Source organism: Anguilla anguilla, chromosome 18 (assembly GCF_013347855.1).
Source record: "Anguilla anguilla isolate fAngAng1 chromosome 18, fAngAng1.pri, whole genome shotgun sequence".
Lineage (NCBI taxonomy): Eukaryota > Metazoa > Chordata > Actinopteri > Anguilliformes > Anguillidae > Anguilla > Anguilla anguilla.
In genome coordinates, this window is record NC_049218.1 from 13,225,964 (window position 1) to 13,241,222 (window position 15,259).

Sequence of the window (15,259 nt, forward strand, 5' to 3'; positions counted from 1 at the left end):
CAGCCTGTAGAAAGAACCCTCTGTAAAGCTCTCTAAAGTAAATTGTACCAAACTCAGGATTCTTCTGTATTTTGTCTCGTTGGCAATTTGGTGCTCCGCTTGTTGTACATCTCTGTGACTCATTAAAATACTGAAATAACAGCATTAGTACATCAAGGAAGTACAGATTTAATTTGAGTTTTGTGTACTTTGTGTTTTGAGAGAGAGACAGAACGACTGGTTTGGAGAGAGAGGGTACCCTGGGGCACTGCCTGGAGAAGGAGAGGGAGGGTTTGACACACTGCGCTTGAGATTTGTCCTGACCTACATGAACTGAGACCACCCCTTTCTGGAATTGGTTTTGTAAATTACATAAATTGGATTTGTTTTAAATGTTCATTCATTCATAAAGATGTGTTTCTCAAAACACCAGGCTAAAAGTGGCAATAACCGGGCACCGCCCTCAATCTGAGCCCTCAATCTAATAACTTCTGCCAAACTGAAGAAAAAAAATGGCTCCAGAATGTGAACATGAAAAAAAAAACCCCATTATAGGCTGGCAAAATCCTGAGCCTACCAGAGTCACCAGCCAAATGCACAAATTCATGTTCTTTGTGAGCGAGGGAGAGGACACTTTCCAGATACAAAGACTGTTTTGGAGAAGTGAACACAGTGGACAAGAGAACCAGAAAGAAATATGCAGAGATGAAAGGAAAACAAGGAGCAGAGGTCAGGAAGGAACAGAAGCCTGACAAAGAGGGGAGAGGGAGAGGGAGAGAGAGAGAAAGAAAAGAAAGAGAACACGGGGGGGAGCCATGTGCGCGGAACGGCCGGGCCAGGTACGGCCACGCCCACGGCAGCGCCCCTCCGCTCCTCGCGGCGGGCTCGCTAATTGGGCGAGAGGCCCACGCGTGGACAAGGGCCCGTCCCACGCGCCCCCCCCGCCCCCCTTTCAAATGCTAATGGCGCTCGGCCTTCAAACAACTTTCGGATGGTAATGAGAGCCCATGGGCGAGAGCCGATGCCGTTCTCGCTGACTGCACACGGCGTCCGCGCGCTCCACACCGCACCTGACGGGCACGCATCAATTATTCAACCCCTTCTGCTCCAGACAACAAAGATAGAGAGCGGCCGCCGCGAGCCTGCCCATCTGGGGGACGTCTGATAGCCCCCGGGGTCAAGGGACCTTCAGCCAAGATCGCGTTCGTTCTCACCTTTTCTGCTCTGGCGCGAGGGCGGCATCGCAACAACACCGCGGGCGCGTTTCTCTGGAGACACTCAACTCAGGGAAAGTGTTTTTCCATCACCCTGCTGAAGGCCAGGTGGGTGGGAGAGAGCACATTAGTGCACCGGTCCAAATAAACTCTTTTCCCGGGTTCACCAAAGATAATACCAATTATCAGTACTTTGATCCAGAAGAGTCTGGTAGAGGTACAGGCAGCTGTCACAGCAGTACCGTGATTTAATTATTTACTGCACATTATGCATTCGTTAAATTAGACTTCCATCATTAATGCATGACTTCATTTTGGGCTGTCACTTGGGGGCATAGTTTGGAGTGGAAGGGAGGTTTGGGATTTTTTATGCTTGGGGAGTCATGGGGCTAATGGCACACTCAACGAGTAAAATGTGGCCAAAAAGTTTAACACGGACAAGCCCAAGAACTCTGGCATGACGAAGCAAACAGTCCCTCGCATTACTAAGCTCCACAATCTAACACTACCACCATGTTTGAGGCATGCACAGTGCACACACACTCACACACAGACAGACATCATTGCTCTTGGTTTCCTTGTCACCTCAAGACATCCTAAGTATTACACAATCATCAAAAAAGGACAAAATATGATTATATATTGATTTGAGCATTCCAAACAATTCTAAAGTTCAGGGCCTCAATCCTTATGTCTGGCCTTTGAAGCCAGTAGAACTGCTGGTTTCCTTTTCTATCTCATAGTAAACCGATTAATGCCACTAACTGACCAAAGAACCCAGTCACCTGGTGTCCCAGGTCCAGATCAGGCCCGGACTGAAAGCCAGCTGACCTCAAGGGCCTGATTTGAGTATCGCTGGCTTAGGCGTATGGCACAATATTTGTTAAAAAAATGTACGGAAAGCAAAGAAAATTTCAGCCACGAAATGGCCACCAATCATCCTTCATTCTGGAGATGGGCCTGTTTGATTGACGGATGGATGCAGGGAACCAAGACTGACTTTAACCTCCTTTCCTGTCTGACACATTTACGAAGCTAGCTGTCAATATCCCTCCGTGGAAATGTATTGACATGTCCTCTGTGAAACCGGATTGCATCGTGACCTTTCACACCTGATTCCTTGCGGATCCATCTCGCACCTCCAATGCCGTGGCCGCATGTGTATTTCGAAAGAGAGAGGCGTGCTGTCATGACACAGCTCATGACTTGTGTAAACAAAGCCCACAGTGCCATGATGGAGTTCTGCATAACATGCTTTCCGACTCGCAATGGTGCTACGCTGAAACTCTTCCCCCCAGAGAATGGAAAAACCTACATCTGCCAGGCCCATAACCAGTCTAGACAGTATACATTTCCACCCCTCAGGCTTTTAGCATATGCCGAGTAGCATTTATTCAAAGCACTGGACTGTCCAACAACTTAAAAACAGATTCACCTGCAATGTGCTCAATTACGGTTAAAAATCTTGGCTTTACTTTTGGAACCACTCCTCTGAGATTTCTGTATTTAAATGACCAAGGTATCATAATTTGTCCTGTATAGGTTTTCACTGACAAATAAATGTATATTTGATGAAAAGCCTTAATCTTCCCTTAAATTTTCAATGGTTGATTTGACATTGCATTTTTGTGTCCTCTTTCTATTCTTTCTGCGTTAAAAGGTAGTTCCCTTCGCTACTACAATTGATGACAGGATGCTCCACGCAGGCTAGTTACTGTTCCTTTAAGGTACAGGCCACCAGCTATTCTTGTTTGGTGAATAACCGCTTTAATTAATCACTGCATCACACTGATCAGTTATTTTTACCTTAGTGTTGACCGAAGTTTGCTTTAGCTTAAACCGTCTTCTGTTAACTACACGCCACAAAAGGTCTACACAAAAAGTCTAAACATCTAGTAATGCTGTGCATTTTTCAAACATTCATAATCTGTCTTTTTTGTTGTTGTATAATTTATTTAACATATTACTGTAGAGTTTTCACTGTGTTAAGACATGGATCACAGGCCACCTCGGAAGGAAACACATCACTGAATTGGCTAAAACTGCGGCCAGAATTAGAGACTGACCTGGATTCCTCACAAGTAATATTATCCTTTGATTTCAAGAATAAGAAAAGCATTCTGGAGTTTGGAAAAACTAAAATGAGATAAAAAATTCTGCAGTTAAGCTTAAAACAGGATACCTACTCAAATTCGCACATACAGAAGGGCCTACAGGTTCTTCTCACCCATTTCTGAGTCCTTTCTCAAGTAGCACATTGGCTTAAAGAGGCTGTTTTTCTCACTACAAAGGTAGCTAAATACACAACGAAGTTCCATTATTTACCAGAATTGGTGACATTTTAAGATTATATATAACAGGATATATGTTACTTGAATTGAAAAATGTGTCCCTGCCACTATTGAACCAAAGATTCCATGACCTCAGCTGCTTAGCATGAAACTCCATAACTCTTCCAACAACCAACAAGTGTCTACGTCTTTCCAAATAAAATCAAATTTGGGCCATAATCTTAACACATTTGTGTAGGAGACTATCTACAAGCAAGGATTTAAAGCTCTTGTTGTTTGTACATTTCCATTTACCCTCACCCCTGGGATACTGGATCTTCCTCAGTCTATTTTGTCTGTCTGTCTGCATTAAACGGGCCCAGGAACAAAATTCCCACACAACATGCAAGGTTCTGCAATTTGAAAATCTGTTTGCATTTGCCTTCACATTTCCTGTGTTAATTGCTAATATCAATCTAGAGTTATGGTAATTTGCATAATACACAGTAACTGGATGTGAATCTATTCTCTGCTAACACATTGACAAGTGGAGTAAATATCTTTTATGAGATATGATAAGTAAAGGAAAGGCAGAGAAAACCAAAATAAATAAAAAAAACAAAAATAAAAAACTACAAAACACACATTAATAAATCGAAATGTGAAAGCTAAACTGTTAATTAAATGGACATTTGTATTTGTAGCTAGCATTTGAGTAAAGGTCTATTTGTGAATTCCTGGTGATCATATGAGGGCTAGGGTAAACATAATTCTAATATTCACCTTTTATTTACTGTTTTGATTGTTGCCACTGGTATCTGGATTTGAGCACATTTGATCTAAACGCTGCTGTCCACTGTACTTAGAGAAAAGCACATGACAAGAAATATGCAATGACTATTACTAGGTTATTACTCATGCTTGTTATTGAAATACATGTGAAGACAATCTTACTGTTACTGTAAATCCCTGCAAAAACATAAACAACTAATTGTTACCATTTACAACCCAAAGGTATGAGCAGATGCAGAAATCTTTGCAGTGAGTCATTACTTGCACGAAACAAATAGGTCCATACAAAAACAGGGTATTGAGCACCTCATCACACATCCGCCCGTCCACTGGCTAACAGTGTGTAGTCTCGAACTGTCTGGCTGTGATAACGGCACATGCATAGAATCAAGGTAACGGCCCAATCAAGTCAAGGACAGCATGAGGGCAACATCACCATTGGCCTGTCTGACAGGCTGACAATCGATTCATCGACTAGGCCTAGTTAAAATACCGCATTTTGTTAGAAACGGAATGCTATCCACTATTGCTGTTAGATAAAAACAATTTTTTTTAAATCGTCGTCCACAGAAGGCAGCCTACTAGGCTACTTGTCATAATAATTTATGATAAGCCATGCATGATCACCTGCTTGGTCCCCAGTTCCTATGTAACCGTAATGTTTTCTGAGCGTGTGGCCGACCAACCTGTATCATTCTGCACACGATAACGATACAGGTGGCCTAAACCGTAAAGAGAACCGTTAGCCGACACAAGAATGATGGGAAGGGATTATCATCACCACTCATTGCCATACCAATCTTTATGTTTATGAAGAAAGGTGAGGCTATTGTATTAACAAATTGTATTATTATTATTATAATTATTATTATTATTACTATTATTATTATTATTATGCTGCTATTGTGGCTCCAGAGTGAGAACTTGTGAGACCATGGGACACATTAGGATTCCACACGCCTACTTACAGGCTACAGCACTTTTCAATGACAAGTGTTTTCAGAAAACGGTAGTGTGGACATACCCAGTCTTCAAAGTGTCTGCTCCCATTCTGTAACAGATCTTCAAACTGAATGATGCAGTTGGCCACGAAATCATCGTATCCAATTGGGGCATCATGAAAAACGGACAGTTCGATTTTCCTTCCGTCGTGTACCTCTGTGACAAACTCGTCGTTCCAAGCAGGGCTGTTGGTTTTTTGCTTGGTGGAGGTTTGACCCACGCGGGAGTCATCCACGTTCAGGGCGATGTAGGTATCCAGCAGGAAGGTTTGGGTCTTGGGTCCACCCGCGTGCCTCAGAGACCAGGCAGTGGGCTTCAGGTCCAGGGCTTCGCAAATCTTTATTTTCAATAACCCATTGAAAACCACCATGATGGTGATGTAATCGTCCGCCTATTTCTTTGTAATTAATTTTTGTTGCAGTTGTTAACACAATGATGCTCAGTCTCAGCCAGTTCCACAAGTAATAAATAATTTCTTATATTTTAGTGTTTAGTATTCTCCACGTAAGAACAAAAATGAATGCAGGGGTTTTTTCCCCTTAGCTCTTGCGACACCCAGTGAATATGTATGATTTTTCCCTTGCATATAACGGAAAAATAGCAGTCCCGTCTGACTCTATCACACAAATCGGATGCAAAACAGTCTTTCCAAAACGGTCCTGGGAGCGTAAATGGTCTTGCTTTTGTTTTCTGTCCGTCTTGGTTTCGCGAGGAAAACACACATTTGGTTGTTGATCTCACAATTCCTTTCCCCTGAAAAGAATTATTTGTTTGAGTGTGGAAGGTAAACAAGCAACCGAAAATATTACCATGCAGCAAAAACACCACCCAGCCTTTTCGTCCACCGCCCGCTAAAGGAAAATAAACCAGGCTGTTACTCCTCAACAGCGCTCGGCTTCTAAACTATTCTTCTTCGGGTCGCGGGAAGAGGGAGCGTTTCCAGCCTGTCCGTCGTTCATTTGGGACACTCCTATTCAACACAGATTGAGAATCGCTTGAAAATAAAGCCACTCTTTGCTCTGTGGTTGTGGTTTTCTCGCCCGGTACGCTCCCGCAGGTCCCAAGCAGCTTTCTCGCTGTTGCTCCCCTCGGTTTCCTGCAGCCTACCTCTTTTTTCTCCCTCTCCGTGTAACGCTAGCGCAGGAAATGCGCAAAATACGTCAGTTTCTCTGAGCCGCGCCGCGTCTCTTCTGTACCAGATGGGGGAGCGCGGTGTAAGCGAGCAGAGTAATGCTAGCGAGTGGGGCGGTGAGGACAGAGGCGCATCCCCAAGGGCTTCGTGATAGATCCGGGATGTGGTGTGGCGAAGAACACACGTTATCCGCTTTCATCTCTCACAGACAGGGGGAGTGGTGACGCTCGCTATGCGCGGTGCTTAAAGTAGGGTAAATACTGTTGTATCTCACTGTCTCGTCGTATGGTTACTTTGCAAGACACGAAGCAAGAAACACATTTCTTTCACTGCGTCTGCAGTGCATCCCGTAATAATTTGCGGGGTATTAAAATGACTGCATTCGTCCACGTTTTTAAGATATGCTATAGCTACTCCACGACCCGATAATAGCCAACTAGAAATGCAATAGCAATGTAGACGGAAGACATGTACACGCTACTCTTGTTGCGGCTGCTGATCCCACATTTCTTTGGGTTGCCTCTTAATTTTCTAACATATTGACTATTGGATCTGTAGCCTATGTTCCCAATCGTGTGTTTTTTTTTTTTGTTTGTTTGTTTTTTTTTCTTTCCACGAGACCCATGCCTGGTCATCAGCAAAACAGGTGGGCAAGAACAAAGACTTGGTAGTGTACAATGGATATCAGATAAAATAATAGGCCTATGTTTCTGACAGTTTCCTCTGCCCAATAAAATGCACTGGTGGAAATAAAACTGTTTCTGAGTAATATGACCGGGGACAGGAGAACTAGGCTACTCTGTCATATCTCGTGGAAGTAAAACAGGCATACAACGCTGCAGACAAAGCGATTTTAATGTTTAATTGTGAAATCGACAATAGCAGTTGAAGAGCACTAGCCTACATAATAACGAGCTGCAATAAGCTACCCAGACAAATTAAACTGAAAGTGAACTATTGCTTTGTTTACTTAGCTACTGAGTAGAATTTGTACACACCTTTCATGACAGCTACAGTATGGGCAGTAATAAATTGTGAACAGCGGCCTGAATAGCGTTTAGTTCACAAAAGTCGGGTATGGTAATTTTGACGTGCAGAATACCCTAGGCCTACATGCCACAATTGCCCAAAATTATTGACAGCACTACATTATCTTTATACATCGGAAACCTCACCTGAAATGAAACTGTACTTAGGCTATAGACATGTGTATTCTTGGAATATATAAGCTAGTCCTTTAATGTCAAAAAGCAAGTTGGTCTTATCATGAAAAATAGGCTCAACATCAGTTGTCTCAACAGGAGAATGAGATACACTATGGACGGGCCCAAAACTTTAAAAAGCATAAGCACAGACATAACGTCCTTACCTGCAATCACGAATTTTAAGTGTTTTCGGTTAATGCTGTACAGTAGCCTATGTGGGTGCCTTGAATATTCCAGTGGCTGGTTAAGCAGCCTATGTACCAAAGGATGTTTTAATAGGATACTCCACAGAGGTGATTATGGACGAATATTGATTTCTAAGCTATAATAAGTGCGAAAACGAAAAAAAAAACAGTATTATTATTACGGAGTGTTTCCACAGTTTTATTTCAGAAACGAAGTGTTTAAAACTAAACTTAGTGGAATGTGAAAGACAATCTGCAGTTGTTTCAGACTAAGAGATACAGCCCACAGAATCCGCTCAAAGCAGTTATTCAGCAGTTAAAACAGGGTACAACCGCTGCGGTTAAAATGGGAAATACCCTATTTTCACGCGCTTGTTCGTTTGCTTTGCACGGTGCACCACTTTCACCTCTGACGTGAAAAGAAAGAATGTGTTTTTTTACATAGCAGAGCGCCATCGTGTGGGGGGAATTAATGTTTTGTATGTACTTTCACAACCCAACCAAGAGTTGGGATATTTTTGCAAGAATTTAGAATATAAACCGTCGTTGGTAGTCATCGCACATTGTCATCTGATTGTTTCAATATTCAAAGCAAAACAAAAATATTATGGTAGGTGTTAGTAACACAATTTTGAGACTGCACTTTTTGTATGGCAGGCATGTTATTGTTAATTTTATTGAAAATGTTTAAGCACCTTATTGTAAGTGCATATATAAAGGAGAGACTGTCATCCAAATGTTTATCTTATGTGCTTGTGTCTGGGTCACAACGTCACTCAACACATGCCTTCCACCTCTCATCATCATCAAATAAATAAATAGCAGAAAACAGTGCTTAACAGAATGCTGGAAAAACATTTAGGTTATCGGGGTCATAATAATTTAAGCAGTCTACAGACATGCATTCATACTTGGCTGGTCTCCAGGAAAAGGAAAATGACACCCAGCCATTGTTTAGGTGCTTTTATGTGGGATACAATGTTGTGTCATAGAGATCTACTGTTCACTTTTGGCCTCCTCTTTTAATCCGTTTTATTTGTTTCTCTGGCCCATATGACTCTGCTGTGGTTTATGAAGACTCAGAAGAAATGCTGAGAACCCAGCCTGAGAGGGTTAAACTGCCGGAGAGCTAGATGTATTCTGCTTATAAGACGATAGTCACTGAACTGCACCATCAGGCACACATAAGCCCCACGTGCGCTGGTGAAGTGACCAGAAATCCTATCCACACACAGCAGACTTCAGAGGCATCGCACCATATGCAACACTGTACATATCATCATTATGAGCCGCAGCGTCGGCAATTCGAATCAGACCACGCAACCTTCGCCGCACGTCTCTCCCTCTCTCTTCCCCGTTCTTCCTGTCTCTCTACACTGTCCTGTCCAATAAAGCTCTCTACACTGTCCTGTCCAATAAAGCTGAAAAAATCACTATACATGGTCTCTGCACCAGCTGCAGGTTTCTCTATCTTCGGGAGAGAGTCTTTCATTATCTTGCTGGATTTGCTCTCCTGATATGTCACAAGATTTAGTCCCTGCAAGAACTCCTGCCTTCCTGCAACTGTTGTTTCAAACAATATTTTTCAAAACATAATTTCATAATGGCTGTGCTTGCATGCTATAATTCTGAAACTCCAATACCACCAAATAAAATAAAAGAATGACAACCATTATTTATTTTTATTTATATGGTTTTGTGAAAAAGTATTTGCCACTGGGCAAAAGGGGATTCATGGGAGAGTACCAAGGCAGAAACTTCTGCTAACCAAGAGAAATGTCAGTGCTCATCTCACATTTGCAAAAAAGCACCTGGATGATCTCCACTCCTTTTGGGATAATATTCTATGGACAGATGAGTCAAAAGTGGAACTATTTGGACGACATAGGTCCCATTATGTCTGATGCAAAGCAAAGACAGCATTCCACAATAGGAACATCATACCAACAGTCAAACATGGCAGTGATAGTATGATGGTGTAGGGATGCTGTGCTACCTCGGGACCTGGACTACTTGCCATCATTGAAGAAACCATGAATTCTGCTCCGTACTAGAAAATCATTAAGGAGAATGTCCGTCATCTGTCCGTGAGCTGGAGCAGAAACATAATATGCAGCAAGATGAAGATCTAAAACACAAAAGCAAGTCCACATACGAATAGCTGAAAAGAAACACATTTAAAGTTTTGCTGTGGCCTAGTCAAAGTCCTGACCTGAACCCAATAGAGATGCTGAGGCAGGACCTGAAATGAACAGTTCATGCTCAAGAACCTGCCAAAATGTCTGAAATAGAGCAGTTGTGCAAAGAAGAGCAGTCTAAAATTACTCCATGGTGAGACTAATATCAAATAATTGCTGCTAAAGGTGGTGCAACCAGTTATTAACTTTAAGGGGGCAATAACTTTTCTCACATGGGTGATATGGATGCTTGATTACCTTTTGAATGAAATAATAATTTCTTAAAAAATGTTTTGCGTTTACTCAGGATACCTTGGTCTAATGTTACATTTTGTCTAAATATCTGAAACCATTCAGTGAGACAAATATGCAATAATAGTGGAAATCAGAAAGGTTGCACGGGACATATTCAGTGAAATCTTGATTCTTAGAACAAACAAAACACAAATATTACTATTAATAATGCTTTTGATTTCCAATTACACAATTCCCCAAATTAGGCTGAGCGCTGGGACACTGAAACCAACACACCTCACGCCTGTACCTTAATACTTTTTGAACGGATGTCTGGCCCTTTAAATAGGCGTTTCAGTTTAGAACGTACCATTATTTATTAATCTTTTTAAAAAACTAAATTCATAGAAAGGGGACTATGCTTGTGCTGCGAATTTATTGTTGTTTACTGATAATACAAAATCAATCCAATTTCATTCCAGATTGGACAAAACAAGAGAAATCACGTTAAAGACTGAATATAAGAAGCAATTGGTAAAACCCATTTTCGTTTACGGAAATGAGACAGTCTGCTGTTGTGCATGCGCACACATCGAACTATAAGACAACTGGTTACTTTTTGGTAGCGAATGTCCGTTTTTGCGTTGTTTTGCTGTCCGTTAAGTAAATAACGTGAGTATCGCTATATTACTTCCTTGTTTGTTAAAACAAACAAATCACATTCGGGGTTAGTGCACGCCGTGCACAGATCATACGGTGCGTTCAGTGCACGCCGTATCCATTTTTCGTCTTTGACCAGAGTGAACGCGCTAAATTTGAATGAGACACTTCACTGAATATTTGGCATTTATGTTATATGCCTCGCGATTGTCAAACTGTAGGCTGCCGCGAAGCAATACGCAAGTGGTGTGAAAGTTTGAACTAACTTTTCAACCCTTTCAGTATAAGAACATACGTTACAACCTAGCCAGACGCAAAATGACCGGTATTCTAGGAAATGTTGCATGTAGCTAACTAGCTAAAATAGCTAATGTCTTTACACGTTGTTTGCCTTGTCTCAAGCACTTTTTGCCCTGCCTTTCTGTGGTCAGAGCCCACTAATGAATGAGCACATTTTCTTGGACCCCCGTCCCTTAAAAATGCAGCATGACATCAGACGTAGAAGTAAAATATATTTAATATTTGACAAAGCAATTGCAGGGACACTGAAAGAAACTAACACAGTATTTAATTTAATTGACGTGAATGTCATCTGAATAAGCACAAAATGCTGTAAATATTTTTTACTTTTTTGTGTGTTGTCTTACTGTGATCCAGCCACACCACTCTAAAGTGCCACAGTTAGAGTGCAATGCCAGAAACAGGCTGAACATGTTGAGTAGGAGTGTCTGCTAAGCAAATTAATGTTGTGATCATGTCATGTAGTATCAACAGCATGAGATATGGTTGTTGGGTCAGATTACTAGGGCATACAGGATCTTCCTCAGTATGGAAATCATTCGATTGGTCAGTGAAAGAGGATTGTGCTGTCTGTTTTCAGATGATACGGAGAGCTCGACCAAAAATGTGTTACAAAGAGAAGTCAACAGATGAGGATGACCTTGACCTGTGAGTAGCCTACTCATTACTGTTCTAGTAGTTATACATATCTATTAATTCTACTTTATTTATAACAGGCAAAGTATAATTTGATTTTTAAACACAATCTCAGTGCATTTATACGGTCCCTGACATTATTTTCCCAACGTCATTTTTAAACCACTGGCTGAATTGCATTTTTTCCCTCTGAATTTTATAAGCTTGCCTCTGAAATTTGGGTAATATTTACCTCAATTTATTATATATATATAAATCTCCCTTTCTGGAAATATCTGCTCTGCCGGTAGGTCAAGGCAAGAGGGTGACGAAGAGGAGGATGACGAAGAGGAAGACGAGTGGCAGCCTGAGGCCGTGGCTCCAAAAAGGCAGAGGAAGGCTGGTCCTGCCCCCGCCCCCAAGAAGCCCGCCGAAAAGAAGCCAGCGGTGAAGAAGCCCCCCAAACCCAAGGAGCCGAAACCCAAGGTCCCTCGGAAGGTGGCTGAGAAGAAGCCCCGGGCACCCAGAGGGAGGAAGAAGGAGCTGTCTGCCCCAGCTGAGGAGGCCGGAGGAGTGGGGGAGCTCGGGGAGGCCGGCGGAGTGGAGGAGGCTGGAGGCATTGCAGGCAATGCAGCGGCAACACAGTTAAAGGTCAAGGAGGAGGTGAGACATGCGAGCGAGAACTTGTATCTTTTCTGTGAAATACGATCATAGGCACTTCAGCACACTCTGTTAAGTTACAGTACTTTCTTGCCTTGTAAATGTATGCACTGCTTTACGCATTCAGGTGTCTGTCTGACTGTCAGCCTTTTCCATTGTCTTTATCCCCCGGACTTCGGTTTCGTAATGGCTGTGTAAACAAATGGTTGTTAATGTGATAAGTTCAGCCTCAGTGCAAGATGAACAGTAGAACAGTTTCAATGTTTTTTACCTTTTTTTTCCCTTTCTTGTGTTTCAGAGGCTATCATTTCGAGTACCAGCTGGGGCGGCAGAAAGTGGGCCATCCCAGGAGCTCTCCTCCAATCAGCAGCCACTGCCAGTCAAGAAGGAGGAGCCGGAGGACGACTTCACCTTCGACGAGCCGGCCACCAAGAAGCTGAAGACCAGCGAGGCGCCCCAGGGGAGGCCGGTGCGGCTGCCGAAGACGGGGAAGGACCTGCGCTACGACCTGCAGATGCACTGGGACCCCATTGAGGTAGTGTGCTCGTGTGCTCGTGTGCAGACCAGGGCACCGCAGTGTTGAGTACACACTCACACCCAGGCGTGTATGTCACTGCAGAACAGCACCAGCTAATACAGCCCTGACTCAAACAGTCGTGTGTTGAGATCTATGGAAGGATGACCCTGGATGCCATGACTGCAGTTTGGCCCTTCTGATAGCATCAGTTCCAGTCAGAATGACCGTGCTTCCACGCTGCTTGAACATCCATGAAAGTCTTCAAATTTTGGAAAGAAAATAAATAAATAAATAAAGTGAATAAAGGAACTTTAAGGTGCCTGTTTTTATCCTTTGAATTTTTTTAGAAATTATTAGAAAGCTTATTGTCGAACTCTTAAAATGATGATCCTTTTACGCTGATCCTGGGTCATAATCCCCTTTCTGTAAAAATGGCTCTGGTTTGGATTGGGATTGAAAAAGCTGGTTCTGTGACAGCATTCATTTTTTCACTTATTGTTTCATTAGTGGCCAACAATGTTTGTAATACAGCCTCCAATTATATTCAGTGGATCTTTGAATTTTGGGGTGCAGGACCTGGAAGATGCTTGAAAGGTACTGAAGTGGGTGGCAGTATGTTAGCCCTGCTTAGCCGTCACATCCTGCTCTCACTGCAGTCCATCGGGCCAACGGGGAGGCGCCTCTGACCCTGCTCTCCGGCTCCCCCTGCAGGTGCTGTCGGAGGTGACGCGGGTGGAGCGCTGGGTGTGCGCGAACATTGTGGAGCTGTTCCGGGAGGAGAACACCATTCCCTTCATCGTGCGCTACAGGAAGGAGCTCATCAACCACATGGACGCAGACGGAGTGAGGGAGGTGCAGCTGTCCCTGGAGGAGCTCTGGTGAGTCCCGCCCCCGTCGCCTAGGAGACGGACTGGAGCAGGGTTTGAGAACCACAGTTTTTATGTGAGCCTCTGGGCAGTTAATCATTTAAATCCCAGGTTTTCAACAGGGGGCCCTTCGAGGTACTGCAGGGGGTCCCTACCCAAACTTGATTTGCAATGACTGTATATAGCAATATAACTTTTAATATAACTTTTAAAAATATGATGGGGGGGGGTCCCTGGATGCCTTTGTGCCTGGGGGAGGGGGCTCCCTGGATCAGTGAAGGATCAGAGAAGTTGAATGATGACGCTGTGGGAACAGTTCAACAGGAATTGGTTTGTTACGACTGCCAAATATTTCTAGAATGTAACTGCAAATTTAGGAAAAATGCCAGTGTGATTTGAGTGCGATCCTTGTGCTGTGTGTCTGTGTGTATCTAAAGTGCAGTGTCAAAGAAAAGCCAGTCCATTAGCCAGGCTTTGAAGAAGGAGGGGGTCTTGACTGCTGAGATAGAGGAAATGCTGAAAAACTGCAGGACCCTGGATGAGCTGGAGCACGTGGTGAGTGAACAGGGCCGGCGTCTGCTCCTTAAACTCCGCCTCTGCACTCAGCTTAAAGTATAACTGCGGTGCATCACTTTCAAATATGGGTACCGGCTAGCTTCTGTCTGTCAGCCACTTCACCTTTATATTCAACACACAATGTATTCGTTTTCCAAACGTATGTATTCCAGTAACCCAGAAAGGTATTGAAGTTTGGAGGCACTTCTTGAAGCCAGTTGTCTTTGGACGACTTCCTTTTTTATGAGGAAACTTTGGGAGGCGTTTTGTTTTTAACGTGCTGACTTGGCAACCAGCAGTGTTGTTCATTTCTTTCCTGGAGAAATGAACAATCGGTGCCGCTATATTGGAAGTTTATAGTGTGATAATCCCCCGGCTACCTCATTAATTGCCCGTTCTACCTCCATAGTCTGTGCATGTTTAGCTTAAGGGCTGTTGACCCAAATGAGGGCACTTTGGGTCGGAATTACTAAACTGAGCCATAAAGCAAAAATATTCATGCTCAGTGTTTCTGCCATGGTTGAGATAAAGGCCTAATTGCTAAGATGGGTCTGGAACGCAGGTAATTACTGAGCCGCTCTTAATGAACACCTTCCTGTCTCAGTCAGTGCCACCCACATTGCAGAGCACAATGGACCCAATCACGCGTGTCTAAGTGATGAGCACATGCAATTTATTATTTCTGAGAAAAACTTAGAATCTGATGGCACAGTATGAAATTATTTTGCTCTGCATCACAAAAGCAATTGCTGAACAAATGAGGATGGCACATGTACAGGGAATTTTATAGACCAATATGTGTGTACCGAACAAGCAGGAAGCAGGGGTTTCATCCATTTGTTTTTGTAAATCTTTAAAGATGAAGTGCACAAGGAATTATTTAGATAAATCTGACC

At 43.0% G+C, this 15,259-nt stretch overlaps 2 protein-coding genes across 2 annotated transcripts in view; one reads left to right on the plus strand and one right to left on the minus strand.

Moving 5' to 3' along the window:
• LOC118218235 (protein kinase C epsilon type) overlaps positions 1-5,627 on the minus strand; it is a 107,798-nt gene extending 102,171 nt beyond the window's left edge. Inside the window, exon 1 of the mRNA XM_035400769.1 lies at positions 5,280-5,627. Coding sequence (XP_035256660.1) covers positions 5,280-5,627 — 348 coding nt within the window. The remainder of the gene's footprint in view (positions 1-5,279) is intronic.
• A 5,123-nt stretch (positions 5,628-10,750) lies between these two features.
• Positions 10,751-15,259, plus strand: part of srbd1 (S1 RNA binding domain 1) — an 83,953-nt gene continuing 79,444 nt past the window's right edge. The window contains exons 1-6 of the mRNA XM_035399482.1: positions 10,751-10,862; positions 11,731-11,798; positions 12,077-12,428; positions 12,724-12,960; positions 13,654-13,820; positions 14,246-14,363. Of these exons, the coding sequence (XP_035255373.1) occupies positions 11,731-11,798; positions 12,077-12,428; positions 12,724-12,960; positions 13,654-13,820; positions 14,246-14,363 (942 nt within the window). The 5' untranslated portion in view covers positions 10,751-10,862. The remainder of the gene's footprint in view (positions 10,863-11,730; positions 11,799-12,076; positions 12,429-12,723; positions 12,961-13,653; positions 13,821-14,245; positions 14,364-15,259) is intronic.